General features: G+C 38.3%; 1 protein-coding gene across 1 annotated transcript; it reads right to left on the bottom strand.

The window, feature by feature from the left end:
• LOC122308951 (transducin beta-like protein 3) lies at positions 1–27,036 on the bottom strand. Its single transcript, XM_043122233.1, has 14 exons — positions 26,636–27,036; positions 25,984–26,166; positions 20,490–20,639; positions 13,227–13,444; positions 12,797–13,073; positions 11,218–11,352; positions 9,570–9,688; positions 9,034–9,190; positions 8,679–8,925; positions 8,522–8,598; positions 4,541–4,660; positions 1,491–1,621; positions 1,230–1,404; positions 1–706 (listed from the first exon to the last, which is right to left on the bottom strand). The coding sequence occupies exons 1-14, from the start codon at positions 26,927–26,929 to the stop codon at positions 347–349; spliced, it is 2,643 nt and encodes an 880-aa protein (XP_042978167.1). The 5' UTR covers positions 26,930–27,036; the 3' UTR covers positions 1–346.
• Positions 27,037–27,227: the final 191 nt, after the last annotated feature.

The following is a 27,227-nucleotide window of genomic DNA, read 5'->3' as shown; positions in this document are numbered from 1 at the left end:
TAAGGAGAGCTCTGACAGCTCCACAAAAACAAACTACTTTCTCATTACGTCTGAGTTTCCTTTTTTCAATTATTCAATTCTGCTCAAACAAAAACCCTCGTACAGAGAAATTTAGTAGTGTTTCTGAGTGTCGAGTGTTCCAATATTCATGGTTGGTTCACCAAAATGTGATGAGAGGAAGGAAAGAAGAGGAAAAAGAAGGGGGGGAAAATTCAATTAAGGCGCATATTCTACATTGGCTTTAACCAAAACTCAAGTCTAAATGGATAGCCAAGACTGCAAAACCTGTGAAGGAATCTAAGAGAAATCAATAAATACGTCAGCGGGATGAAAGCACCCCAATGTATCATGCCTGTAATGAACGAGCTTCAACACTCGTGTATGCCACACTCTTCACCTTCTTATTTGTACCATCTTTGGATTTCTTTGATTTCCGTTTCTTTGAAGCGGCCTGCCGTTCTTCTGAATCCTGTTTTTGTTCTGAATCAGCATTTTCTGTCGAAAGCACCTCATCCACATGCTTAACATGAGAGTGCTTCAAAGACCCATCTTTCCTTTCTTTTTCATCAATTTCCGGTTCAATAACTGACATTCCAGTTAGAGTGTAGTCCAACAAAAAAGTGCTTCTTACAAGCCTGTCTATCCTGCTAAAATGCCTCTGAGAATATGGGATAAGACCTTCAAGGAGTTCCCCTATCCCTTTTATCTGAAATGTGATGGCATCACAGAAGTAAAATAATTAGTTATATTGCTGAAATCTTATTAGTCACATTTTTATACGCAGAACAATATTCTTACTAATCGCATATTCTTCATTATTAACTGCCACGGTTCGGTGAGCGAACTCCATACATTGTTTTCATGAACAATTTGATAAATTCAACTACATGTTCAACCCCAGATCAATATATCATTTTGTGTTCTAGCACTCAAAACACAGCCACCAAGTTTTAGGAGCCATCCATCCTACTGAAACAAGGCAAAGCAATGTTCACAACAATTGGCTGAGTTTGTTTATATCTAATGACAAACGCTCACATCTGCTCTGCTAGCCCCTAACATCTATCAAGACTTTGGATCCCACAGATAGGAGTCACCAAACCCTATCGGTGTCTTTAAGCCTAGAATACCAAATTCATAGATCATTTCTATGGTTGCCTCAATTCATTGGGTTATAATTCTAAATTTTTTCTTCATCAACTTAAAAGAGCATGAAGAGGAATACTTACCTCAATAATCTCCGTTGGAGGAAGAATGTTGAAAACCCTGAACAGCATGAATTGAGCAACATGACAGAGCTTTGGTTTGGTATTCCATTCTCGAACAAATTCAAACAAAAGACGAAACTCATCCTTGCCAAGGCCATGAAGAGCTTTATCTATCTGACCTTGAGCATCTCTCTTCCTGCAGAGGACCCAGCTAAGGGATCTAAACACCACAAAGAGAAGGGAAAAGAGGGAAGAAGAGAAACCAGTGGGGAGGTTCCTAACCTGCAAAGTTCAGCAAACATTGCAAAGAGTTTATGAGGCCTGCGAAGTTCAAACGCAATTTGTATTGCCTTAATGTAGTCAGCATCTGATACGGCATTTTCTAATTCCTGGCCTTTCAGAACCCCCTCCTCCTGCATAGACATCACGGTAAAAGCCATGAGTTTTATAAATAAGACATTGCAACAAGATTTAGACATTGCACTTAAATCATCTAAGCTACACCACCACCCCGAGTTCTAGAAGTTGCCTTGTTCACACTTCACACAAATGTTCTTACTGCCACACTTGGAATAGGTTCAAGTTTGACTAGTGGTATTATCTAGTGGCTCTGCTAGTAACCTAAATACTAGTATTGGCTATTAATAGGAACTAGATAAAATTTATAACTACACTATTTTAGCAATCAGCAGCAGCAGCAGTTTGGACTTCTTTCAACGGTAGCAATGGTAAAATGGCCATGTTAAGATCAGGACAAATGATAGTTGTGGGAGAGATTTACCAAAGACCAACCAATCTATGCAGATTGCCAGATATCAAGTATGGAACACTGAACTACCGACTAATGGTTAGTCGATAGAATATTGTTATGTACATATCACCATGATACAATTTATTCATATTCAAGACACAGCTTGTTCATGTATCCAATTGGAACCTTCAAATAAGAAAAAATATCAAAGGAAACTTCAATTTTTGCTGACCGCTTGGATCAGGTACCAAAAGTCTCGGGCAGTATAGGTAATTTTCCTAGAAGCTCAATATGTCCAACTGAATCATTTTGTGAATCAAGAACTCAGCACAACAAAACAATTTCGTAAATCCATAATAAAGCCCATGGACTATTCAGATGTATTTTTTTGTACTACATAATATACACCATATGTTCACTATAACTGATAACCCACCCGTGGGTAGCCCAAGTGGTAAGGGCAAACTTGCGTGCATGAGCCCCATGTCACAGGTTTGATCCCCCCTGGGATTAAACTGCAATTTAAGTGGGAGGTCATGGCGGTGAGTTGCTGTGCTGGTTTAGGTTCCATGGGTGAGTCCTAAGAGATCTGACGTGAGGTGGTTCCCGTGTCATTTAAAAAAAAAAAAAAAAAATTGATTTTTTTTTTATAGATAATAGAGATTTTATTCATAGTAAATTGATTTTTTTTTTATAGATAATAGAGATTTTATTCATAGTAAATAGGCATAGCCCAAGTACACAGGTAGTATACAAGAGAATAAACCTAAGTACAATCTAAAGCAGAAACAGTACTAAGGAAAAGCATTACAAATGTTGATATCCCTCAAAAGATTATTCACCCAAAAGTTAAAAGTGTTGAAGAAAAAGTCCCTAAATTCCATCCTTGTGCGTTCACGATCTTCAAAACACCTCCCATTTCTCTCAAGCCATAAACACCAGAATAAGCACAGGGGGATCATTCTCCACTCCTCTGTACTTCGTCCACTTCCAGCTGCACCTTGCCAGCAAGCCAAAAAATCCACCACATGAAAAGGCATTACCCAATCGATACCTACTTTGACAAATAACTCATTCCACAAAGCCGTTGCCATTTCACAATGAAGAAACAAATGGTTGACAGATTCACCATCATTTTTACACATAGTGCACCAATCCATCACATAAAAGCCCCTTTTCCTCAAATTATCGGTAGTTAAAACTTTCTCAAGCGACAACAAACAGCCAAAAAATGCAACTTTACTGGGCACTTTAGCTTTCCAAATACATTTCCAGGGAAATGTTATATTACCAAGACTAGTTAAGACCTTGTAATAGGATTTCACAGAAAATCTGCTTTTAGAATCATGAGTCCACTGCAACATATCACCCCTGGTCTGATCAATCTTAGAATCATAAAGGATAGCATAGAAATCAGCAGCTTCACTCACTTCCCGGTCCTGTAAGTCTCTAGAGAATTCCACATTCCAGTTTAACATGTTATTAGAAAACAAGTAAGAATCCACCACAGCAGCCCCTTTACATGTAGCAATCCTGAAAAGGCGAGGAAATGCTAATTTAAGAGCTAAATAACCACACCAAACATCATGCCAAAAAGAGATGTTAGATCCCGTCCCTACTTTGAGATTAGTGTTTCTGACAAAGTCCCCCCATCCCATTCGCATAGACTTCCATAGACCCACCCCAAACACCCTTTTTATTTCATTAGTATACCAGTTCCCCCAAATCCTTCCATATTTAGCATCAACAATCTGTTTCCACAAAGCAGTATTCTCATTGTTATACCTCCAAAGCCACTTCCCAAGAAGAACTTTATTAAAAAGTTCCAAATTCCGCACACCCAAACCTCCACAAGTCACCGGAGTACAAACCTTTTTCCAATTCACCAAGTGAAGTTTTCTTTCCTCCCCAATACCATCCCATAAGAAATTTCGAAAAATCCTCTCAATAAGTTTTACCACCCTCATTGGAATAGGAAAAAGAGAGAGGAAATAAGTAGGTAAATTAGACAAGGTGCTTTTAATTAATGTAACTCTACCCCCTTCGGATAAATAGATCTTTTTCCAGCCAGCTAATCTCCTTTCAATCTTCTCAATCACCCCATCCCAAATAGACACAGAATTATGAGGAGCCCCCAAAGGTAATCCAAGGTATTTCATAGGTAGAGAAGAAACTTTGCAGCCCATAATATTAGCCAAATCATATATATTGCTGACTGAACCCACAGGAACGATTTCAGACTTATTTAGATTTATTCTAAGTCCAGAAACAGCTTCGTAACATAACAATAAAGCTCTTAAAGCTCGAAGATGATCCTGGCTAGCATCATACAGCACAAAATCTGATAGCATACACAGATTCGAGAGTGGAAATGCTCAACACATCCAAACTACCATTTAAAAAGTCCAGGTATCAAAGGAAAGACAAACAGAGTTACAGGTATAAACAAAAAACAAATCCAGGTATCGAAGAGTTCCAATAAACAAAAGACAAACAGAAGTCTCGAGTCGTATACAATTATGTCATCATAAAAAATTATGAATGCAGACAAGGCACAAATATAGCCCGTGAAACAACTCACCTCTTGACGGAAAGCCTCTTCTTTATCATCAGCAGTACAATCATACCACAAATTGATAACAGCATCACCACCACCAGTAGCAAGCATTTCTGACTTCTTCCCAACAGCTAAAGCCCAAACCTGCAGGGTAGGGTAAATCTTGTGAGCAGAAGAAAATGCAAGCAAAACCTGACGACCACACAGACAGACCCCTCCCCACATTTGCTTTCATATGTAACACACCCATCCCCCTAATAAAAAAGGAAAATCAATCCGCCCTGAAAATTTTGTTTTGCTAAGTAATAAGAGAATTTTATTTATAAGTAAATAGGCATAGCCCAAGTACATAGAAAGTATACAAGAGAAAACACCTATATACAAGCTAGGAACTAGAAAAGGCTAAAAGCAAATCATGAATATTATCTCCATTCAATACAAGAGTCTTAGCCCAAAAACACAAAAGTACTAAAGAAAAACTCTCTAAGTTCTCCCATCGAGCATTCTCTATCTTCAAAGCACTGCCCATTCCTTTCCAACCATAAGCACCACATCAAACATTAAGGGGTCATCTTCCATATGGCAACAATGCGATGACTCCCCTTAAAACCTTGCCAACAAGCAAAAAGATCCACCACCTGCTTAGGCATCACCCAAGAAATACCGTCCTAAAAAAAACTCATACCACAAAGTCGTAGCCACCTCACAATGAAGAAATAGATGGTCAACAGATTCACCATCTTTCTTACAAATGAAGCACCAATCCACCACAATAAATCCACGCTTTCTCAAGTTGTCTGTGGTCAAAATTTTTCCAAGGCATGCCAACCAGTAGAAAAATGCAATCTTACCAGGCACCTTAGATCTCCAAATACATTTCCAAAGGAACTTATTGATACAATGACAAGTTAACGCCTTATAAAAGGGGCTAACTGACAATCTGGAATTTCCAGCATGAATCCACAGCGAACTATCCTCCCTTCCTGAACAATCTTCATATCATATAATCTTCCAAAAAAAATGAGAGAGAACATTCACTTCCCAATCATGCACATCTCTAATAAAATTGACATTCCATTCAAGATTATTGTTTAATAAAATAAAGGAAACAGTCACTGCAGCTTCCTGATCTCTAGCAATCCTATAGAGGGAAAGATAGAGCCAAATCCCCACGACAAATATCATGCCAAAAATTAACCCTTGTCCCATCACCCACCTTGTATTTAAAATGATTGACAAATTCCCCCCAACCCATCCTAATAGACTTCCACAAACCCACCCCATACACTCTGACTTCGTTAGAATGCCAACTCCCCCACATCCTCCAATATATTTAACATCAACAATATTTCTCCATAGCGCATCCTTCTCAAGATGATACCTACATAGCCATTTCCCAAGAAGAGTTTTGTTGAAAAGCCTCAAATTTCAAAATCCCAATCCTCCACAAGAAACCGGTGAGCACAATTTATTACAACTAACCAAGTGAAACTTTGCTTCCTCCCCATTACCTCCCCACAAAAAACACTAAAGCATCCTCTCAATTATATTGGCCACCCTGCAGGCAAAGGAAAAAGAGAGAGGAAATACATTGGAAGATTAGACAACATACTTCGTATCAAAGTAATTCTCCCCCCTTTAGACAAATATATCATTTTCCAACCAGCCAACCTCCTCTCAACCTTCTCGATCACACCATGATTTTTTGTGAGTGCCCAAAGGAAGACCAATATATCTCATAGGTAGTGAGGATACCTTACACCCCAAAATATTAGCCAAATCCAAAATATTCAATACCAAACCCACTGGAACTATTAAGTGTCGTCTGCAAAAAGAAGATGTGAGACTTTTATGCTGCCCTGAGACTCATCTCTCACCAAAAATCCCAGCAAGAAGGTCCCATCCACCGCCGCTTTAATCATTCTACTCAAAGCATCCATAACAAGAACAAAAAGAAAAGGAGACAAAGGATCCCCTAGTCTCAAGCCACGTGAACTATCGAAAAAACCAACCAGGGAGACATTCACCAAAATAGAGAATCCAACCATGGAAATACAATGCTAGATCCACAAACACCACTTCTCTCCAAAACCATATCTCTCTAGTAAGTAGAAGAGAAATTCCAAGTTAAGATGATCATATGCCTTTTCTATGTCCAATTTAACTAGAATACCAAAGTCACCCAATCTAATTCTACTTTCGAAACATTCATTAGCTATTAAAACCGAATCAAGAATGTCTTCCCCTCACAATTGCATTATGAGATTTCAAAATAATATTTTCCATTACCACACTCGGCTAGCTAACACCTTGGAAATGATCTATACACCCCATTAAACAACCTAATAGGCCAAAAACCCTTCATTTCTACAGCCCCCACTTTTTTAGGAATAAGAGGGATAAATGTAGCATTAAGACTTTTCTCAAATGCCATAAACAAATGAAATTCAAGAAAAACCTTCATAACATCCTCTCACACGATATCCCCAACAAGCTTGAAAAAAAGCCATAGAAAAACCATCCGGGCTTTATCCCTGCCTTTCCTCTAACCACATCAACTTCTTCCTCTTCTTCAAATGCTCTCTCCAACTACTCCACACTAAACTGATCAATGGACTCAAAAACCAGCCCATCCAACTTAAGTCTCCAAGATTATTCCTCCTGAAAAAGCGTCTCATAAAAATTCACAATATGTTCCTTAACAGCCAAATGATCAGAAAGAATACAATCACCTTCTACGAGGAGCCATTGCCTCACAATTACATCAATTAACAATTTAACCATCCTAGCAAAACTCATCTGCCAAGTTTGTAGAGTAAAAGGTTCCTCAATTATCACTTATTTCGTTCATTTCTCCAAGCATTCACATAAAAATGGATAAGTACTAAAATAATTGAAAAACTTCTGCTCAAAATTAAAGGAAATGGGACATTAAGAAGCTTACCAACATCGCAAGTAGAAAACAGATATGGTGCTTTTAGGCAGGGCCAGGGATCAAGTTTATCATGCTAACTCACATTACATTTGAAACAGGGTCAGTTGCCCCTCCTTTGACCCAGCACAACAAAAGCGCCGATATGGTGCAAGGACTAGGTGGGACTAGTGTTTAATTTTATGATGCTAACTCACATCACATTAGAACAGGGTCAGATCTTCCCCAACACCCATATAGGCCAGCACGGTTTCAGAGCTGTTTCATTTTAAGCTTTATTATACCAGAAAAGACACTGACTTTAATAGGGGCCCACAAGGGCCTAAAGCCCTCAAACAAACAGAGAGAAACTTGTACAATTTTTTCCCCAGTGGACCCTTTAAAGAATCATGGAAATTTAGCACACAACTCTTTACCAAGAGCGTAATTCTCCCCACAGAAGTTTCTCACCAATGTGAACCTAATTCTTGATTAACATTGATATACTGGCGAGGAATAAAGAAGCATACCAAACTTGCATTGCCTACAGCTAAAGTAACTGATAAGTGTGTTTCTAGTAGACTGAAGTCGTAATAAAACCAGACAACTAGAAACGAGATGCAGACCAAGAAATCAAACAAAGACTGAGACCAAGAAATATGATCTTTCACATTTATAAACCAATTGGGTGTAAAGGTTAGGTCACTAATAGTAGCACACCCTAGATTTGGATCATCACTCTTCATTATCAAAATGCCATATCTACGGATGGACAGCATCAGCATTTCATACATAACTTTGTATAAAAAAGAGATGTAATCCAGGTCAATCATTTCTGACATTCTGTAGAGTGAACATTGCCAACAAATTGGTTGGACATTCAAGATAGCAGATGATGAGGCTTCACCTTCCCCATCATTTCTATGAAGATCATTTTTTTAATACATCGTAAGCAAATAATTTAATCTACAAGATTTTGGGGAGATATTTTTGCATGATGCATAGATATACAGAATAACATAAATTGTAGGACTATGTTTAGTCTACATAATCCAGAGGAAACTGAGTACAAATACTGTAAGAAAGACTCATACCTTGTCCTCATGCTTATCATATGTAGCAATGCACTCATTGGTTTTGACGGTCCATAGCTTTACAAGGCCATCAGCACCTGAAAAAGATTATTTAGTTGATTATAACTGTCATCTCAGCAATAGATAAAGCCAAACAGGTAACTGTTAGCCACATTACCACAAGAAACAAATTGGGTCCCACGAGAAATAAAGGATGCTCTTAATACACTAGATGTATGCCCTTCAAATGTTTTCAAGCACGAACCATCAGATATAGCCCATATCTTTATCGTTTTATCACCTGATGCTGTTATGACACATTGATCAACAGGAGAAAACTCTACTGACCAAATGCCCCTTTTATGCCCTTTAAGTACAACTACTGATACCAGATCTGGAAGCCTCCAAACACAAGCAGTGCGATCCTAACCAGCACAAAAAGAGAGGAAAAAAATTGGAGAAGGCAAAGCAGATAAGCCCAACAAAGCAAATTTATCCACAATCAGCCCAAGAAAAAGTCAAAAAAGGAAAACCTGAGAACCACTGCAAACAAAGCCATCATTTGGTGCAATTGCTAGAGAATTGATATCCTTATCATGAGCAGCTACAACTGCTTTTGCTTTCAAATTAATAGGCTGCACCACCTCATCTACGAGACTGTCCCAACTCCAGACTTTAAGAGTACGATCACTAAGACAAGAAAAATAGATTATTAACACAGAATAGTTAATAGTTACCAGAATTTTTTTTTTTTTTTTTTTTTTTTTTTGGGGGTTGGGGGGGGGGGGGGGGCGGGGGGAGGAGATGGGGGATGAAATTTTGGTTACTAGTGTCAATAACAAGCACCACTTTAAGTTAGAATGCTGATGGAAGAGGAGCAAAGCATGCAGTTATTGTTACATAAGCAGCACTACATATTACAACTGCTCTCATCTAAAGCTTGTCACCCCTAGAGGTGGAATGGAAAGCACCAAGATGAGAAAACGAAACAAAGAGCATTCAAGGTACACTTGAAATAAATGGTCAGATTAATTTTATTGGTGAAACGATTGCATGTGTAAGCACTCACCTACTGCCACTAACAAAGAAGTCCTTCCGCTTCTTTGAGAAAGCAATGGCTCCAACGGCTCCCATATGACCAACACCAACTCCAATACAACATCTTCTTTCTGATTCCCACAGCCTAACCTGTACAAAGAATGGAATTAGAGATGCAAAAACATTTTTCATACTTTAAGCTTTATTAATGATCAAAAGAGGTGTTGCACAAGTACATAGGATCTATATCTGTGATATACCGAACCAAAAGAGAAACTAGACCAAAAAATTCATTAAACTTGAAATAGAAAATAAATCCTTGAGTTCCTCCTCCATCCGCCTTTTCACAATCCTCAAAGTTCACCATTTTTCTCTCCATCTACACCACAAAACCAAGATGAATCTTCCCTAATGCTTCGCTTTGAGAACTAAAATTCCCTTTCCATGCTCCAAAACCACACAATGAGGCCTAAACCAAGCTAACCCAAAGACAGAATTTCATTAACCACAAGCCACCTTACGAAATGCAGTAAAAGATGATCAATTATTTCCCCATTCCCCCTACACCTACAGTACAATACATCACAACAATATTCCTTTTCCATAAACTATCCAAGGCGAGGATTTTTTTTTTTTTTTTTGATAGTTAATAAGAATTTTATTACCATAAATAGGTATAGCCCAAGTACACAGAAAATATACAAGAGAAAATGCCTACATACAGCATCTAAGAAGAAAGGAAAAACTAGAAAAACTCCAACAATTCATCACTATTCGATATAAAAGCCTTAGCCCAAAGATAAAGTGTTTTGAGAAAAAAATCCCTAATTTCTTCCAACAAACGTTCTCTGTCTTCAAAACATCTTCCATTCCTTTCTAGCCATAGACACCAAATCAAACACAAAGGAATCGTTCTCCAAATAACAGTAATAGGTAGACACCACCCAGCATACTTCCAGCAAGCTAGTAAATTCACCACATGCATTGGCATCACCCAAGAAATACCCAACCTTCCACAAGGCAAGGATTTTCTTGGAGTCAAAATGAAGAAGCCACTTTCAAAAGTTTTTTTTTTCTATATATAAATAAAAAAATTTTATTGATCAAAGAAAGGAGAAGCCACTTTCAAAAGCTTTGTACCATCAAATGATCTTACAAGGGAATGGGTTGCTATTATGTGAGATAATCTTCTTTCAAAGACCCCTCACTCTGAAGGGACCCAACAAAGCTTATCCTCACCACCTGTCTAAGCTGAATGGAATACAAATGATCCAGAAATGAAGAATCTCCACAAAACATATTACAGGCAAACAAACAAACAAGTCTCTTTGAGTCTACACGTCTCTAGGTTGTATGTGTGTCTGTGCATTTGTAGGAGGATGCACCAGATAGCTATGTTACAAAGAAAAAAATGTAAAGTGATTTATCCCATTGTAGCCATATTTCCAGTTTTCCATTAATTAATTTTTTTTTTCTTTTGATTGGAAAGTAATGCAAATAACTGGCCTTGAATTTACAACCTCGCCTCATCCCCTGTTATTCCCTGAAGAATATGTGCAATTTGAGCTCGAGCTCATTGGATTCCATTTCATTTTTCACTTGCATACTACTTGAGAAGAGGAAATCAAAGAAAGTACACTAAAGATGCCTTGATGGTGGAAGAAGAAAATAGAACTTACACTGTTGTCCTTACTTCCAGTGGCAATTAGTGTTCTTCCAGAACTTGATACACAGGTGTCAAGGCATAGAACAGTTTCAGTATGACCAGCTAACACATAAGAACATGACATGTCCACTAGCTCATACACTCGTACCTGCATGTGTCCAAATTGAAATACATACATTAGTCAACAAATATCAAAATAAACATAAGGCTCCTTCCCAAACACAAATAAAAGTTTTGCATTTAGATAGGTTTGCCAGCCTACCAGAAAATTTTCTTTTTTTTTTTTTTTATTGGCACCGGGTGTCCGAGAACAATATCCCGACTAATCCCAGGAGTGCACAGACCCTTGACAATGAGTTTTCCGCAAGTGCACCTTGAATAATTCAAGAAGAAAATCCCCTCAGTCCAATGGCCCCTAGAGATTGTTTGCACCCAAGAGGATGGGAACCTTAGACCTTGGAAGGACCATATTACCAAGACCAAGGCCTTTACCACTTAAGCCAACCCCTAGCAGAAATTATAGCCACCTACAAGCAACGTTCCCTAGGTTATGCATTATTCATGAATATATTTTCAATTTAATTACTGCTCATCCCCATAGCTTGTGCTTGTACTTATTACACTATAGTCATCTAACACACAAATGTAACTTGTCATGAACATACAACTAAAAAGGTTTCACTTTTAAGTTTTTTTTTTTTATTTTTTTTAATCAGTAATCAAGTAGTTTTATTCATAATAATAGGCAGATCCCAAAATTAAATTTATTTAGTAGAAGCCTCTAAATAGATCAGAGGGTCTTGAAACGATCATGGGCACAATAAGGTTTTATCATTGTGCATGTCTTACCTTTTTATGATATTTGTAGCATCTTCTTACCCTAAGAGATTATAATAAAAGCGTGGCTTTGCCACAACAGTTGGACACATGGCGTGCACAACTATGCGTCAGTACATATAAACCTCCCCTGGGAGGCTGGATGATATTCATCTAGGGGTGTCAAATCGTGTTAATGGATGTGTTAGTGTTGTGTCAAGGCATGTATATTATACTATATGGATAAAGCTAAACCGACCCATTAAGCTTATTGTGTCAAAATATCAAAACCCTAACACAACCCATTAACATAACGAGTCGTGTCAACCTATTTCAATCCGTTTATGTAAATGGATTGAATAGACCCGAAATTAACTGGTTTGATCTGATTAAATTTAATATAATTTTATATAAATGTTAAAATCACAATATCTATAAAAATTATAAAACTAACTACAAGTCCAAAATTACAATCCAAATAATAAAAGTATCGAAATTGAAGTTCTAAAAATGTTACTTTTAAGTATAAGGGTATAATTGTAACTTTAACTTTCTTAACGGGTCATAACAGGTTATAACGCGTCAAAACAGGTTGACCCGTTATCAATCTGTTAAACAATCGTGTCCTAACGGGTCAATCCGTTTTCACCTGAACCTGTTAAGACTAAACCCAAACCCATTATTATCGTGTCGTGTTCATATTGGGTTAACGGGTCGTGTCACATATTGCAACCCCTATATTCATCACCAAAAGTATTAGGATTCTTGCAAATTACCTGTTCAATATTTGTGGCAACAGCAAGGAATTTTTCCTCTTCACCTACAAACCTCATATCCACAATCTCTTCGTTGTATCCAACAAGTCTTCTGCTTAATGCTAATTTAAACATCCCTTCTGTGTGTTCTACAGGGGCAAAGAAAAGAAACTGCTGATCAGCAGTCACACAAACCAATCCTTGATCTACAGGCAGCATTACTGCAGACGTGAAGCCCCTATCCATGTCTGAGCTGGCAGTGATATCAGATGACTTTTGCTCAAACAAGCAAGCCGCACTGTAAAAATAACAAAACTTAAAATAAATGCAGTTTATTGTGAATGAACGATTCATGAAGACGAAAATCAGGAAGGCCCATAGGCCTCTCAGCCATTTAACCAGAGATTTACTTCATACAATCTATTGGGAAAACATCCTCAAGTTGTCTTACCTTTCAGAGTTCCATATTCTTACAATCCCACGTTCACCAACTGTGACAAAATGAATTGCCGATGACACACTTTTCTTCTTCTTGCTTTGCTTATAGAATGAAGCCAGGAATGAAGCAAAGAGGCTCCCAGAATGAATCACACACACTGCTTCGAGTACCTCATATGTTAGAACGGTCTTTATGAAACCATAGTCATGAAGGTCCCACAAGTGCACAACCTGCAATGAACCTATACATCAATTTTCAGCTGACACTATATGATCGCCCAGCTATTATAAGATCAGAAACAACCATACATGCATATAATACTTTTCTCAATAAGTAAACAGATGCATATAAAAAGCGCAGCATTTTGACATAAAGGCATTCATGAACAATAAATACCCCAATCTAGTCATGAAACAAAATGCCCTATGATCTAAGAAACAACTATCACAGCTAAAAATAAAAAAAGATAGCTATAGTAGGAAAATCAATTGAATGCGCTTATAATGTAACAAATGATTGTAAGCTATCAAACGCCTTGCTTATTGGAAATAGATTGAAGACCAGGGGAAAGGATAAGGAAAAAATTACCAATCTTGCCAACAAAATAAAGATATAAATGAATGAGTGGGAAAAAGTCCTAGAACTCAGCATTTAGTTTTAAGCTACACAGAGACACTGCAAACAGCCTAAAAGGTATATGCAATTTACAAAATGAGGTAATTTAAATCACCATTTCACTTGATGCCCTTTTTTGAAAAAGCTACATAGGTTTTGCAATAACTGTGGAGACAATCAACACTGCAAGGGTAAATAACCCCCTCCCCCACCCCATTCACTGACTTATTTTTCACACTTCTCATGTTAGATTATAAAAAGGGTCAAAAGCACTCCTTTTTTGAAAAACAACAACTGAAGATCACTAATGCCATTGAAATTTGTTCTCGGTTACAAAATGGTGGATGGATTTGGTCAAGAGAAGATGTAAAAACATTACACATTAAACACTAATACTCTTTCCACCACTTTAATAACTGCATTATGAGCCTCATAATCATTCTTTTAGCATTGAGAATGAATAAAAACTTGGGGTATCAGGCGTAGTCTAGTCCAATATCAAAACTACACCCTCACGAATAGATCCGGCCAGATACTCGGGTAATCCCAATGCATGCCAAGGTTGATGAAAGATGAGTCACAAGAAATATGTTCAGATGAGGGATGAAATCATTCAACCTGCCCAAGAACGTAAACAAAATGTTTTTTTTTTTGATAAGTAATAATTTTATTGAAGAAATAGGCATAAGCCCAAGTACACAGGAAGTATACAAAGGATAAACCTACAACTTCCTGAAAACAAAAAGAAAGAAAAAAAACCAAAAAAACTAAAACAGATTCAGGAAATTATCCACCATTACATAAACTTTCGCCCAAAAACCCAAAGTACCCATGAAAAAAACCCTAAGATCTTCCAAAGTGCGTTCATTATCATCAAAACATCTCCTATTTCTTTCTATCCACAAGCACCACATGAGACAAGGAGGAATCATCTTCCAAACAGACGCTGCCTTCTTACAGCCCTTCAAACCCTTCCATCCTACCAATAAATCCACCACATCTTTGGGCATCACCCAATGCAAACCTGTCCAACTCAGAACCTCATCCCACAAGAATCTAGCCACTTCACAGTGAAGGAAAAGATGATTTACAGATTCTCCATCCTTTTTACACATAACACACCAATCAGAAATAAACAGTCCTCTCCTTCTAAGATTATCAGTTGTTAAAACTTTGCCCATAGAAGCCACCCAACAGAAAAAAGCAACCTTGGGAGGAACTTTCACTTTCCATATACTTTTCCATGGGAAAACGCAACTACCATGACTTGACATAACTCTATAATAAGAAGAAACTGAAAACTTAGCATTTCCAGCAGAAGACCATGCCATGCTATCCTCCCTTTCAGTTACCAGCTTAAAACTGTAAAGTTTAACCAACAAAGCCTGAACTTCATCCGCTTCCCAATCATTAATATCCCTTTTGAAAAAAACATTCCAAACAACCTTATTATTGCTGACACAGTAGGAATCAAAAACAGCAGCATTTTGATCCCTTGCAATTCTGAACAGGGCAGGAAATTCCAGCTTGAGAGCAGCATCCCCACACCACAAATCATGCCAAAAGAGGACTCTTTGACCATTTCCAACCTTCAACCTAATATTACTGGAGAAAAAATCCCATCCTTTTCTAATAAATTTCCACAAACTCACCCCATATGCTCCACTAGAGGCTTTTGAACACCAACCTCCCCTCAAACTTCCATACTTTGCATCTATCACATTTTTCCATAGGGCTTCACTTTCCAAATGATATCTCCAAAGCCATTTGCCTAGTAAAGCTTTATTGAAAACCTTCAAATCTTTAATCCCCAAGCCACCGCCATCCAAAGGTTGACAAACTTTCTTCCAACTAACCAAATGAAACTTCTTTTCCTCACCAACGCCACCCCATAAAAAATTCCGAAATAAACTCCCAATTCTCTTTTCAACCCTTGCAGGAAGAGGAAAAAGAGAAAGGAAATACGTAGGCAGATTAGACAAAGTACTTTTAATAAGAGATAATCTACCCCCCTTAGACAAATAAATCCTCTTCCAACCTGCTAACTTCCTTTCAATTTTTTCAATCACCCCATCCCAAATGTCCACAGCTTTAAAAGAAGCCCCCAAAGGAAGCCCAAGATATCTCAAAGGCAAAGAAGAGATCCTACACCCCAATAAATTTGCCAAATCTGATAAATTCTGAACAACACCCACAGGAACAATTTCAGATTTTGATAAATTAACTTTTAACCCCGAAACAGCTTCAAAACACAGTAACAGAGCTCTTAAAGCACGTAAATTATCAGAATCAGGTTCACTAAAAATCAGGGAATCATCAGCAAATAATAAATGAGAAATCTTCAGATTATTCCTATTCTCGTTACCCACCACAAAACTAGACAGAAAGTTACCCTCCACAGCCTTGTCTATCATTCTACTAAAAGCATCCATGATCATAACAAAAAGAAAGGGGGAAATGGGATCGCCTTGCCTCAAGCCACGAGAACTACAAAAGAAACCAGCTGGTTCTCCATTCACCAACACAGAAAATTTAGGAGTCGAAACACAGAACTTTATCCACGAACACCATTTAACTCCAAAACCATATCTCCTCAACAAATAATCAAGAAAATCCCAGCTTACATGATCATAAGCCTTTTCCATATCCAACTTGACGAGAATACCAGCCTTCCCCGACTTAAGTCTGCTTTCCAAACACTCATTAGCAATTAAAACAGAATCTAAAATCTGCCTTCCTCTCACAAAGGCATTTTGAGACCGTAAAATTATCCTCTCCATCACCCTACTTAACCGATTAGCCAACACTTTAGAAACAATTTTATAAACACCATTCACCAAACTGATAGGTCTAAAATCTCTTATCTCCACAGCCCCAGCCTTTTTCGGAATCAGAGCAATGAAAGTCGCATTTAAACTCTTCTCAAACCTCATAACGGAGTGAAACTCGGCAAACACCTTCATGACATCTTCTCTAACAACATCCCAGCACTCTTGAAAAAAAGCCAAAGAGAACCCATCTGGACCCGGAGCCTTATCTTTTTCCATACCCTTTACCACATCCAGAACTTCTTCTTCTTCAAACTCTCTTTCCAGCCACACAGCATCAGCCTGCTCTATAGAATTAAAAACAAGGCTATCCAAATTTGGTCTCCACGAAAAATTTTCTGAAAACAACTTCTCATAATAATTCACAATATGGGCCTTAATATCATCCTGATCCGAAAACAATCTGTCACCTTCACGAAGGACCTCAATCGCATTATATCTTCTATGAGAATTAGCCAATTGATGAAAAAACTTGGTACACCTGTCGCCTTCCTTCAGCCATAACGCCCTTGATTTTTGCCTCCATGATATCTCATCCATTAAAGCTAAATTTTCCAGATCTGAAACCACCCCTAGTTTTCTGGATCTATCCTCTTCTGAAGACAACCCTTGCACCTCCTTCTCTTCTAAAATACACAATTCCTCCATTAACCGCTTCCTTTTTGTATCCAACAACCCGAATTCCTCCTTATTCCACTTCTTTAAATCATTCTTTAGAGATTTTAACTTACTGGCCAAAACAAAACTAGGAGAGCCAGAAAAAAAGTAGGAATTCCACCAACATCTAATTTTATCCCCAAAACCTTCAACCTTTAACCACATGTTCTCAAACTTGAAATAACTTCTTCTACTCACAGATCCGCCACAATTCAACATAATAGGGAAATGATCAGAACAAAGTCTCTGTAAAACCTTCTGCTTCATACCAGAAAAATGGGCCTCCCAAGAAGGCGAAACCAGAAACCTGTCCAACCTTGAAGAAGATCTTCCATTAGACCAAGTAAAGTCACCTCCCACCAAAGGTAAATCAATCAAATTTAAATCAAAAATTAAATCTGAGAAGGAAGCCATAGCACTTGAAAAAAAAGAAACCCCCGACCTCTCACTAGGAAACCTAGTAAGATTAAAATCCCCTCCAAAACACCAAGGTAGATTCCACCAACTATAAACACCCGACATTTCATCCCATAATTGGTATCTCCCACAATCCACATTAGGGCCATAGATCCCAGCAAAAGCCCACTCAAACCCATCCTCAATGTTCTTAAAATGACACGATACCAAGAATTCTCCCACAAAATGATCCAACATCTCCACCACCCTCCTATTCCACAAAATAATGATACCACCCGAAGCTCCATTAGAAACCAGCTCTACCCACCCCACACTACTACAATTCCACAAACTCTGAACTATGGCTTGATTCACAAATTTCAGTTTGGTTTCTTGGAGACAAATAACATCAGCCTTCCACTGACGCAACCAATTTTTCACCCTAAGACGTTTCCTATAATCATTTAAACCCCTAACATTCCAAGAAATAATAATAGGCTTCATTACACACCATTGACAGCCCTTTCCTTACCTTTATCCCTCCATCCACACCCATCCCTGGACTTATAATTAATAGAGAATTCCAACCTTTTAAGCTCCCTCTCTTTCTTTGCAGCAGACTTGGCCAAAGCAGGTTGTCCCGCTTCTATAGCAATCAAAAGAGCTCTGAATTGTTCTTCAAAACCTTCACAAGAAATACCCACACAATCTCTAATCTCTTCCACCTTTCTCAGAACCCAATCAGAGGAATTACAAGGCCATTCTAATTCTGGATTAAAAGAACTCAACGGAACAGGACTTAAATCCTCACCAGATTCTACAAGCTCCCCTAACTCACAAGAAACAGAGTCATCTCCTCTCCCCACCACCATTAGTAAACCAGAATTATTCAAAAAAGTACTGGGAACCTCTTCCACATCAGAATCACTTCCCTCAATCCCTATTCCATTCTCCCCAATAACCTCAGCCCCTTCTGCACGATTCACATGGTCCACAGACTTAACAACCAACTCAGAATTCAACCCCAAAAGCTTCACCGAAGACACACCCACCTCCTTTCCCTCCTTCTCAAACAAACACAACATCGGAGTACTACTAGCAGGCCCCCCCTCCTCCTTCGACCCCTTCTTAGAAGACAAAGACTGAAACTTAGTCACCTCCAAACCAGGTTGGACCTTCAAAAGCTCCTCATCAGAATAGAACCCCTTATTACTGTTCAAATCCGAAGAACGCAACTCCTGAATATTTCCCGTCGAATCACCCCCCACCGGCGACCTTATCTGAGACGATGTGCCAGTATTCTGCACTGTACACTTCACCGAAACCGAAGGAAGACACCCAGTGCCATTCGGTCGATAGCCATCTATAGATCCCCCTCCCTTATCACTTTTCACGACCTCAGAACTCATCCCCTGAACAGTCCCCGACAGTTCACACCTCGCCGGCGATCCAGAATGTAAAGCTGAACCATGCCTCTGAACAAAGGGAGCCACCGAAGATAAGCGCAGAGACCCAGAAACCATCGGACACACGCAATCTATAGGATCTCCTTCAAAAACACTGTTCACTCCCACAGAACTCGACGCCTGAGCAATCCCCGCCTGACCGCACCCCTCCGGCGACCTACTCTGTGAAGGTGAGCTAGGCCTTTGACCCGCATCGTCCGCGGTATTAAACCCAGAAGCTACCGGGCGAGTCGCAAGGCTCGATTTATTTGGGCCTCTTGACGGTCCAACTATATTCAACCCACCAGACTTAACCGGCAAAAGCCCACTCGGCCCATTACCCCCATTTAACAAAATACCCAATCCTTCATCTACAGATAAAAGCAAACTTCCAATTTTATCCTTCCAAGTCACTAACTCCGCACGGATATGCCAGAGAGACCCCTCGACTTCCCCAACTTTTCTTCTCATCTCGGAACTCCAACCGTCACCCTCGTTAGCAAGAAGACGATGACTGTTCTTCTCCTTCAAGCCATCTTTTCCAGTCGATTCTACCATTGCACTCCTAAAATTATTTTTAACACCTGTTGCAATGTTCTTAACAGCAGCTAAATAAGGAGCTTCTCTAGGATGATAGACCTTCGCGTCACCAAGAGGACCTCTGTTTTGTTGAACAGAAACAGAGGATCTGGATCCAACAATCTCACGCGACTTCTTCACAAAACAAGACCAGCCATATCCATTTCTCCCTTCAGGAACAACAATAATACCCTTCCCCTTACCTTCTCCCACTTCTAGCAACTTAATGAACCTTCCATAAGAATTACGAGAAAGTTGAATAACAAATACCCTACTACCCTCCCTTCTGGACTGATAAAAAGCTCCATTTCCTGAAAAACCCAGACAACCCTCAAACACCTTCGCAATCCAAACCACCACATCTCCACTAAGGTTAAGAACCTTAGTAAATCTTCTACACTTTTCCACTATACTATAAAGATTACCCCCCTTCCTTCTAAACTCAAAAAATTTTGCTTCAACCCCAAAACAACACTCCATAATCACCCGGAGCACAGTATAATAAAAAAAGAAAAACCCAAACTTGTACGTAAACAAAATGTGAAATAAATAAAAATGAACAAGGAGAGAGGTGGTTATCAAAACTATTTTATGAGACCCTTCTAAGAAAACTATTTATGTATGTCATTTTGTAAGAGAAAGGAGATACACAAACTTCAAACATGAGAAAACTCATCTACATATCAATGAATAAGAGTATTCCAATATTAAGATAACCATATCTGTATCATTGATCAGAAAAGGTAGAACCTTGCCTTATCTCTTCCAGCAGTGAGCAAGATCCTTCCATCTTCAGATACAGCAATAGAAGTTACTGCTGACTCATGCTTTTTAAATGTTGCAACACACTTCTTAGCTAAAAGATCCCAGACTCGTACTGTTGCATCAGCACTTCCAGAGAAAAGCTATAAAACAGTAAGAATGACAACATGAAAATGCAATTGAAAACGTGATAGTTTCTTTTCTATCAGTAAACTAAAGAGTTTTATTAATGATATGGTAGTCATAGCGCAAGTACATGGGAAATTAAAAACATGATAAGAGTACAACAAATGATTGAAAAGAATAGGAGAAGAAAATATAAAATTTGTCAAGTGGGATTAGATAAACAAGAGATGATCAGTCATCGTAATTTCTCTTTTAGAACAACACTTGCTTAATTTAGTAATATAACAAATCCCGTGTTTCTTTTCTTTTCTTAGTAGTACCATACAGAGAAGTTGCACAGCTGCAAAACCTGCAGAGAACAAAGGTCAAATGGATCACACTTTGGAAGACAAAGGCACCTCTAAAGGCAGCATTTTTTGTATAGACAGCTTCTTTGGGGAAGACACTCACTCTAGACAACTTATGGAAACATTGAATCACAGTCGTGGATTGGTGTTGTATGTGTAAGAAGAGCAGAAAATCCATTGACCATCTACTACTTCATTCTGAGAATGCCATGACTTTGTGGAATGAAGTTTTTGCTCGTTTGGGATTAGCTTAGGTGATGCCAAGAAGAGTAAGTGACCACCTAGCTTCTCGGAGAGGCATTCGGGGCAACTCTAAAAATGCATCCATATGGATGATGGTACCAATATGCCTATGGTGATGCATTTGGAGAGAGAGGGATGATAGAAGCTTTGAAGACCAAGAGCAGTCAATGGATGAGCTTAGAACTTTGTTTTTCAATACTTTACTCTATTGGTCGATTGTAATTGATTTTCATGGCATGAACTTCCATGATTTCCTTGTATCACTAAACTAGTACACTTAGGCGTTGCTCTTGTATATGTCCCGTATACTTGGGCTTATGCCTACTCTTTTGATCAATAAAATTTTGTTTACCGATAAAAATAAATAAAAATAAAAAAGAAAAGGGTCACACTTATGGCCAGTGTGCATTCAAACATTCAGATATAGATAAATCCCTTAAATGTAGAGTAAAGTTAAGAGGGTTATATGATAGTCCACAAATATCAACAGTGGGGATGGATCCTGTCTGTCTTGTGAGGTGTATTTGCAGGGAAAGAATGGTAAAAATTATGAGGAGCATGAGCTGTAACGCCACAATGGAAGACCCAAAACACATGACCTATATTCCAAAAAAACTAGTCAATGATATAATTAGAACCCCATTGGAACCTTATAAAGAGCAAGAACTTCTCATTTCCAAGTGATGTGGGATCGCATTCACCATCTACCATTATCCTTATCATATAGGACATCACAATCTCCCCTCTTAAATTTCCAACGTCCTCGTCGGGTCTATCCATTGTAAGTGGCAAGACTCAAGTCCGACATTTCTGGTTGAGATAAGTTCTAATACTATTTGTAATGCCTCAATAGAAGGCCCAAACTACATGGTCTATATCCAAAAGAATTAGTCAATGATACAATTGGAGCCCATTGAAATCTTATAAAGAGCAAGAACTTCTCATTTCCAAGCAATGTGTGATCCTATTCACCACCTATCATTTTCCTTATCATATGGGATATCACATGAGTGGACCCAATGGAAGGCCCAAACACATGGTCTATACTCCAAAAGAATTAATCAATGATACAATTGAAGCCCATTGAAACCTTATAAAGAGCAAGAACTTTTCATTCCCAAGCAATGTGCGATCCTATTCACCACTTTATTCTTATCATATGGGATATCACATGAGTGGACCTTTGAAGAGCTTAAAACTTTCTTTTTCAATACTCTTTTTTGAGTAGCTACTATAGGTTTTAATGGGCCAAGCTTTCAATGATTTCCTTGTATCTTTTTCTGTTCCTAATTAGGTATTTCTCTTGTAGTCATCATGTGTCTCTCTGCCTTTTGCATTCTTCAATAAAATTTTCTACCACTTGTTAAAAAAATGTATATACAAGTTATGTAGCAGAGTGCATCTTAGTGGTCAAAGAGTGGGCATGAGATGGGCTATAGACTCAAACAAACTGAATTTGATTATGCACTAGAACTTACCCCGAATTACCTAATACATGGTTCTGGTGAGTAGGGTCGTGCATCCAGGATTCTCCCCAAGTGTGCGTCCAACTGACCCTACCTTGTTGGGGTTCCACATCATCAGAAAACATATATAGACAAGTCACAAGTTCAATTTAAAGGATAAGATTACCATGAATTGATGAAACTTATCAACGGCTTTGAGCAATATGTTATCTGCAGTTGTCGATGGGGTTTTATTTTTGGCTTTTATGAGAAGAATGGAAATGCAAGTGTACTCAATTTATCTCATCTTTGTATGCAGATGATACTTTGGTGTTGCCAAGTGAGGCTAGCCTCCCCAAGGCAAAGGCAATTTGGGATGGAGTTATTGAGAAGATTGAGCAACAATTGGCTAGATGGAAGCGCATGTATTTAACCAAAGGTAGTAGGATCACGTTGATTAAAAGCACTTTATCAAACTTGCTTGCATATTTCACGTCTCTCTTTCCACTCCTTGCTAGCGTGGGTAATTGCAACGAGACTTCCTTTACAGGAGTAGGTTCTTGGGGAAGAGGCAAAATATCACTTAGTGAATTGGGCCAATAAATGTTATCTGATTTTTAGGTGGGCTGGGGTTGGACTGGGGTAATATGCTCAGGTTTAACTATGCATTATTGGGAAAATTCCTCTGTCGTTACTAGAATGAGGCAATGACCTTATGGAAAGCAATAATAGATTCCACTTGATTGAGAGGAGAAGGCAAAAACAAGATTCTCTAAGCCCCATCCAGAAAAGGAATATTCAGTGTCCATTCCTTCTATAGTATCGTTGTCGTTCGTGATAAAAACCCATTTCCACGGAAGAATATTTGGAGGACAAAGGTTAATCTAGAGCTATGTATTTTTGCTTGGATAGCATTAGGGGAGATTATTAGGATGAAAAATTTATGAGACATATTGTGGTATTTGTTTTTTTTTTTTTTTTTTTTGCCACCGAGTGTCTGAGAATAGTGTCCCGACCAATCTCGGGGGTGCACAGGCCCTCGGCAAGGAGTTCCCCACAAGTGCACATCGGGCAATTCAAGGGAAAAATCATCCAATCTAATGGCCCCTAGAGATTGTTTGCACACAAAGGAATTTGAACCTTAGCCTAGGGGGGAGCATACCCCCAAGCCCAAAACCTTTACCACTTAAGCCAGCCCCTAGGGGTTTATTGTGGTGATTGATTGATGTTGTATGTGTAGAGGAGTTTGGAGTCCATTGATCATCTTCTACTTCATTGCAAGACTGCATGTGCATTGTGGAGTGACTTTTTCAGTAGAATTGATTTGGCTTGGGTCGTGCCCCAAAGTTATGGACTTATTTTACACCTCAACAGGGTTAGGTGGCAACCAGCAAATTTCAGCTGTGGAAGATGATTCCTACTTGCCTCATTTGGTGCATTTATAAGGAAAGAAATGACTTAGGGGTTGTTTGGGAAGTTAGATTGAGACGAGATCTGATCTCAAAACTTCTCATAATTTTCTTCTCACACATCACTCAAACACAAAAAACTTTTCAATTTTTTCATCTAATCATTACAACTTTCTCAAAATTTCGAACAAAACATAGAAAACAATACAAATTTTTCAAACTTCAAAACAAAAATAATGTTAAAAATTATATTCAAACAATTTTTTAACTTTATAATATTTTTAATAAACTTCTTCTCTCTCATTTCCCAAAATCCAATAAAGCATCTTAACTCAAACAATTTCATTACTATTCAAAAACCATTTTACTACTATTCACAGAATTCTCATCTCATCTCATTACCCAAACATGCCTTTAATCTTTGAGGATCACATAAGAACTTTAGAGGAGATCAAAAAAAAAAAAAAAATTATCAACAATCTATTATCATGGACAGCTTCCATAAAACTTAATGGGTTAAATCTACAGGAATTTCTTGTATCTTTTCTTCTTCTATATAGGCTTATCTTTTGTATACTTTCTGCAAAGTTTTGTGCATATTAATGAAAAGTTAATTACTTATAAATAAGAGACAAACCACTTTTGAGACCCCATACAATTGTTTTAACAGAGGAAAGCAGGACCTAAATCACATGCATATCCAAAAGGCATGCCTAACTTATTCTAGACAGCTAACCAAATTTGTGATTACAAAATATCAACATGAATTAAATTTTCCGAAAACATAACTTATAAAAAAAAGTTTCATGAAAATATTTTGGTTTGATTGGAAGGTTTTCTGTGCTCCATCACCAACAACATGAAAAAAGTGAAACATTCTAAACTTGACGTTAGAGGATACAAATAACCAAACATTCACCTTCTATTTATCAAATTTTTCATATCATATAAATAATCTATCACCTAAGAACATTCTGAACCTGTAAATGCTATTATACCTAGTTAGAACTTTCAAAGTGATTTTTTTCTTCTATGTTATTAAAGGTGTGCTGGGGACACAACCCATGTACACATGAAATATACAAAGAGAACATCTACCAAATGTGGGGGGGAGGAGAACAATAATCAGAAAATCCCCATAGGGTGAGAAGCAACAGTTATGGGCAGTTGTCTAATCATACAACAACCAAGCATATAGGTATTCAGCTCTATTAGTGTTCTCTCACGACCTTCAAAATTGCAGGCATTTATTTCCATCCATATACTCACAATAAGCACAAAGGAGCCATCCACCATGCCTCTACATTCAATTTACCTAGTTTACCTCCCCATGCAACCAAGTGATATTTCTGTGAATATTTTCTCAGCTTTGACACAGAACTTTGCAAAATTGAAACAATGTTTAGATATTGTTCTTTGTATGTTGTGAGAATATGAGATCTAAGGGACCATTAGCGACAGAAAATATACTTAATTTTTTGCAATGCTTCAACAACCCCAGAAAGAGGAAAAAAGAACAAATTTGAAGAGCCACAGCTGGAGAATCCAGCAATGTAGAACAGGATTGTACGGACTCCAGCAGTAAACAGGATTGTAAATGGTTATTCATAGACTCAACAGAGTAAATTCTCTGAATCCCAAGATTATAGAGCAAGAACCCAATATTCAAAACACGAGTACATTTAAATTTACAGCATCAAATACCAATAAAAACAAACGCCTTAAACATTATTTTCAGATTTTCATCTTATGTACTAGTTTGAGGTTCAGAACATACTTAAGAAGGATCAATATGAAGCAAAAAATAGAATAGTGTAGCGTAGCAAAACAAGGATACCATAAATCATCAACAAATGTCACCTCTAAAACACTGTAAACAGAAAAATATGCGTATAATTGTCTTAAGTTGGAACTTACAAGTGATCTATTCGTATCAGGATGGAACATAATACTAGAAACAACCCCTGAATGGCCCTTGAAGTAATGAGTGCAAAAGCCACCATCAACGTCCCAAACAAGGACTTTCCCATCAGCTCCAGCAGTTGCAAGTAATCCTCCGGACAAGTGGCAAGCCATACCCATCACAGGACCTTCATGACCCTATTCAACGCCAAAAACAAGCATCAACTACGATCAGAAGAACAGTACATACAACTATTATTAAGATGCTAAAAACCATCTACAAAAGTCTTTCATTTCTCTTAGAACTAGTGCCAGAAGCTGATTTTTTTTCCTCTAGTTCTCAACTAGCTGAAAACCCATGATATCGCTTTCGTTTTTCCAGAACCAAACAAATCCCACGTCAATTAACCTAAAACCAACCGTACTTAGATCAGCTGAATTATCATTGTCGCTTTTACTACATCGAACGGAAAAAATATTCATTTTCTACATGTAATAAAAAAAATTATAAAAAGCGCAAACTATATACAAGACAAGGGTAGATTTTTTTTCATTAGTTTTCTCAACAACCAGGCAAAGCATAATTCTATTTCCCTAATTACAATTGGCATTCTTTCTATGTATCTGTTCTAAGAAACCAACGAGTGGCCAATTCAAAAGGCGTTACCTTCCAAGACCGCACGCACTTGCGGGTGGACAAATCCCAGACCCTAATCTGGCGACTGTGGCCGGCGGAGAAGAGCAACTTGTCATTGGGGCTAAGCGCCAAGGCCGTGGGGGCCTCCGAGTCCGTGTCTATCGTGGACCTTAGCGAGGCGTTGGAAGAATCAACGATCCGGATGGATTCGTCGCAGGCGCACGCGATGAATGAGCCGTCCGAAGAGACGGCGAAGGGTCCGCCCGTGTAGAACTGCTGAAGAGAGGGCACGCAGCGGTAGTTCTTCTTCAACGGTACTGTCATGAGACCGGCGGCTGGTAGTACAAAATAATGGATGGGAAGAGGCGTCGGTGGAAGAAACAGAAAAGAAGAGAAGAAACTAAAGTAATCTGAAGTGTCTTTAGTGTTCTGAAGTGAAGATGCGAAGTCAGACCTAAGTGGAAGCTGAACGACGCCGTGTGTGTGCGTGAGTGAAGTGTGGTGTGTTAATTAAACGCAGCGTTTGGGATATGCCCAAACGGTGAGTTTTGGTCTTATATAGCTGGTCATGTCTTTTTTCCGTTAGTTACAGCCTGTTTACTTTCCCAAAAATTCTGTATAC

The sequence above is a fragment of the Carya illinoinensis genome, chromosome 5 (genome assembly GCF_018687715.1).
Source record: "Carya illinoinensis cultivar Pawnee chromosome 5, C.illinoinensisPawnee_v1, whole genome shotgun sequence".
Lineage (NCBI taxonomy): Eukaryota > Viridiplantae > Streptophyta > Magnoliopsida > Fagales > Juglandaceae > Carya > Carya illinoinensis.
The sequence above is the reverse complement of the archived record's forward strand: the minus strand, read 5'-3'. Positions and strand labels throughout refer to the sequence as shown.

Excerpts from the sequence above, each read along its gene's own strand:
- LOC122308951 (XM_043122233.1), bottom strand. The coding sequence starts at position 26,929 with ATGACAGTACCGTTGAAGAAGAACTACCGCTGCGTGCCCTCTCTTCAG. Across the intron at positions 4,661-8,521 it reads ATGATAAGCATGAGGACAAG|GTTTGGGCTTTAGCTGTTGG; the intron begins GTATGAGTCTTT and ends CCTACCCTGCAG. Across the intron at positions 707-1,229 it reads CTCCAACGGAGATTATTGAG|ATAAAAGGGATAGGGGAACT; the intron begins GTAAGTATTCCT and ends ATCACATTTCAG.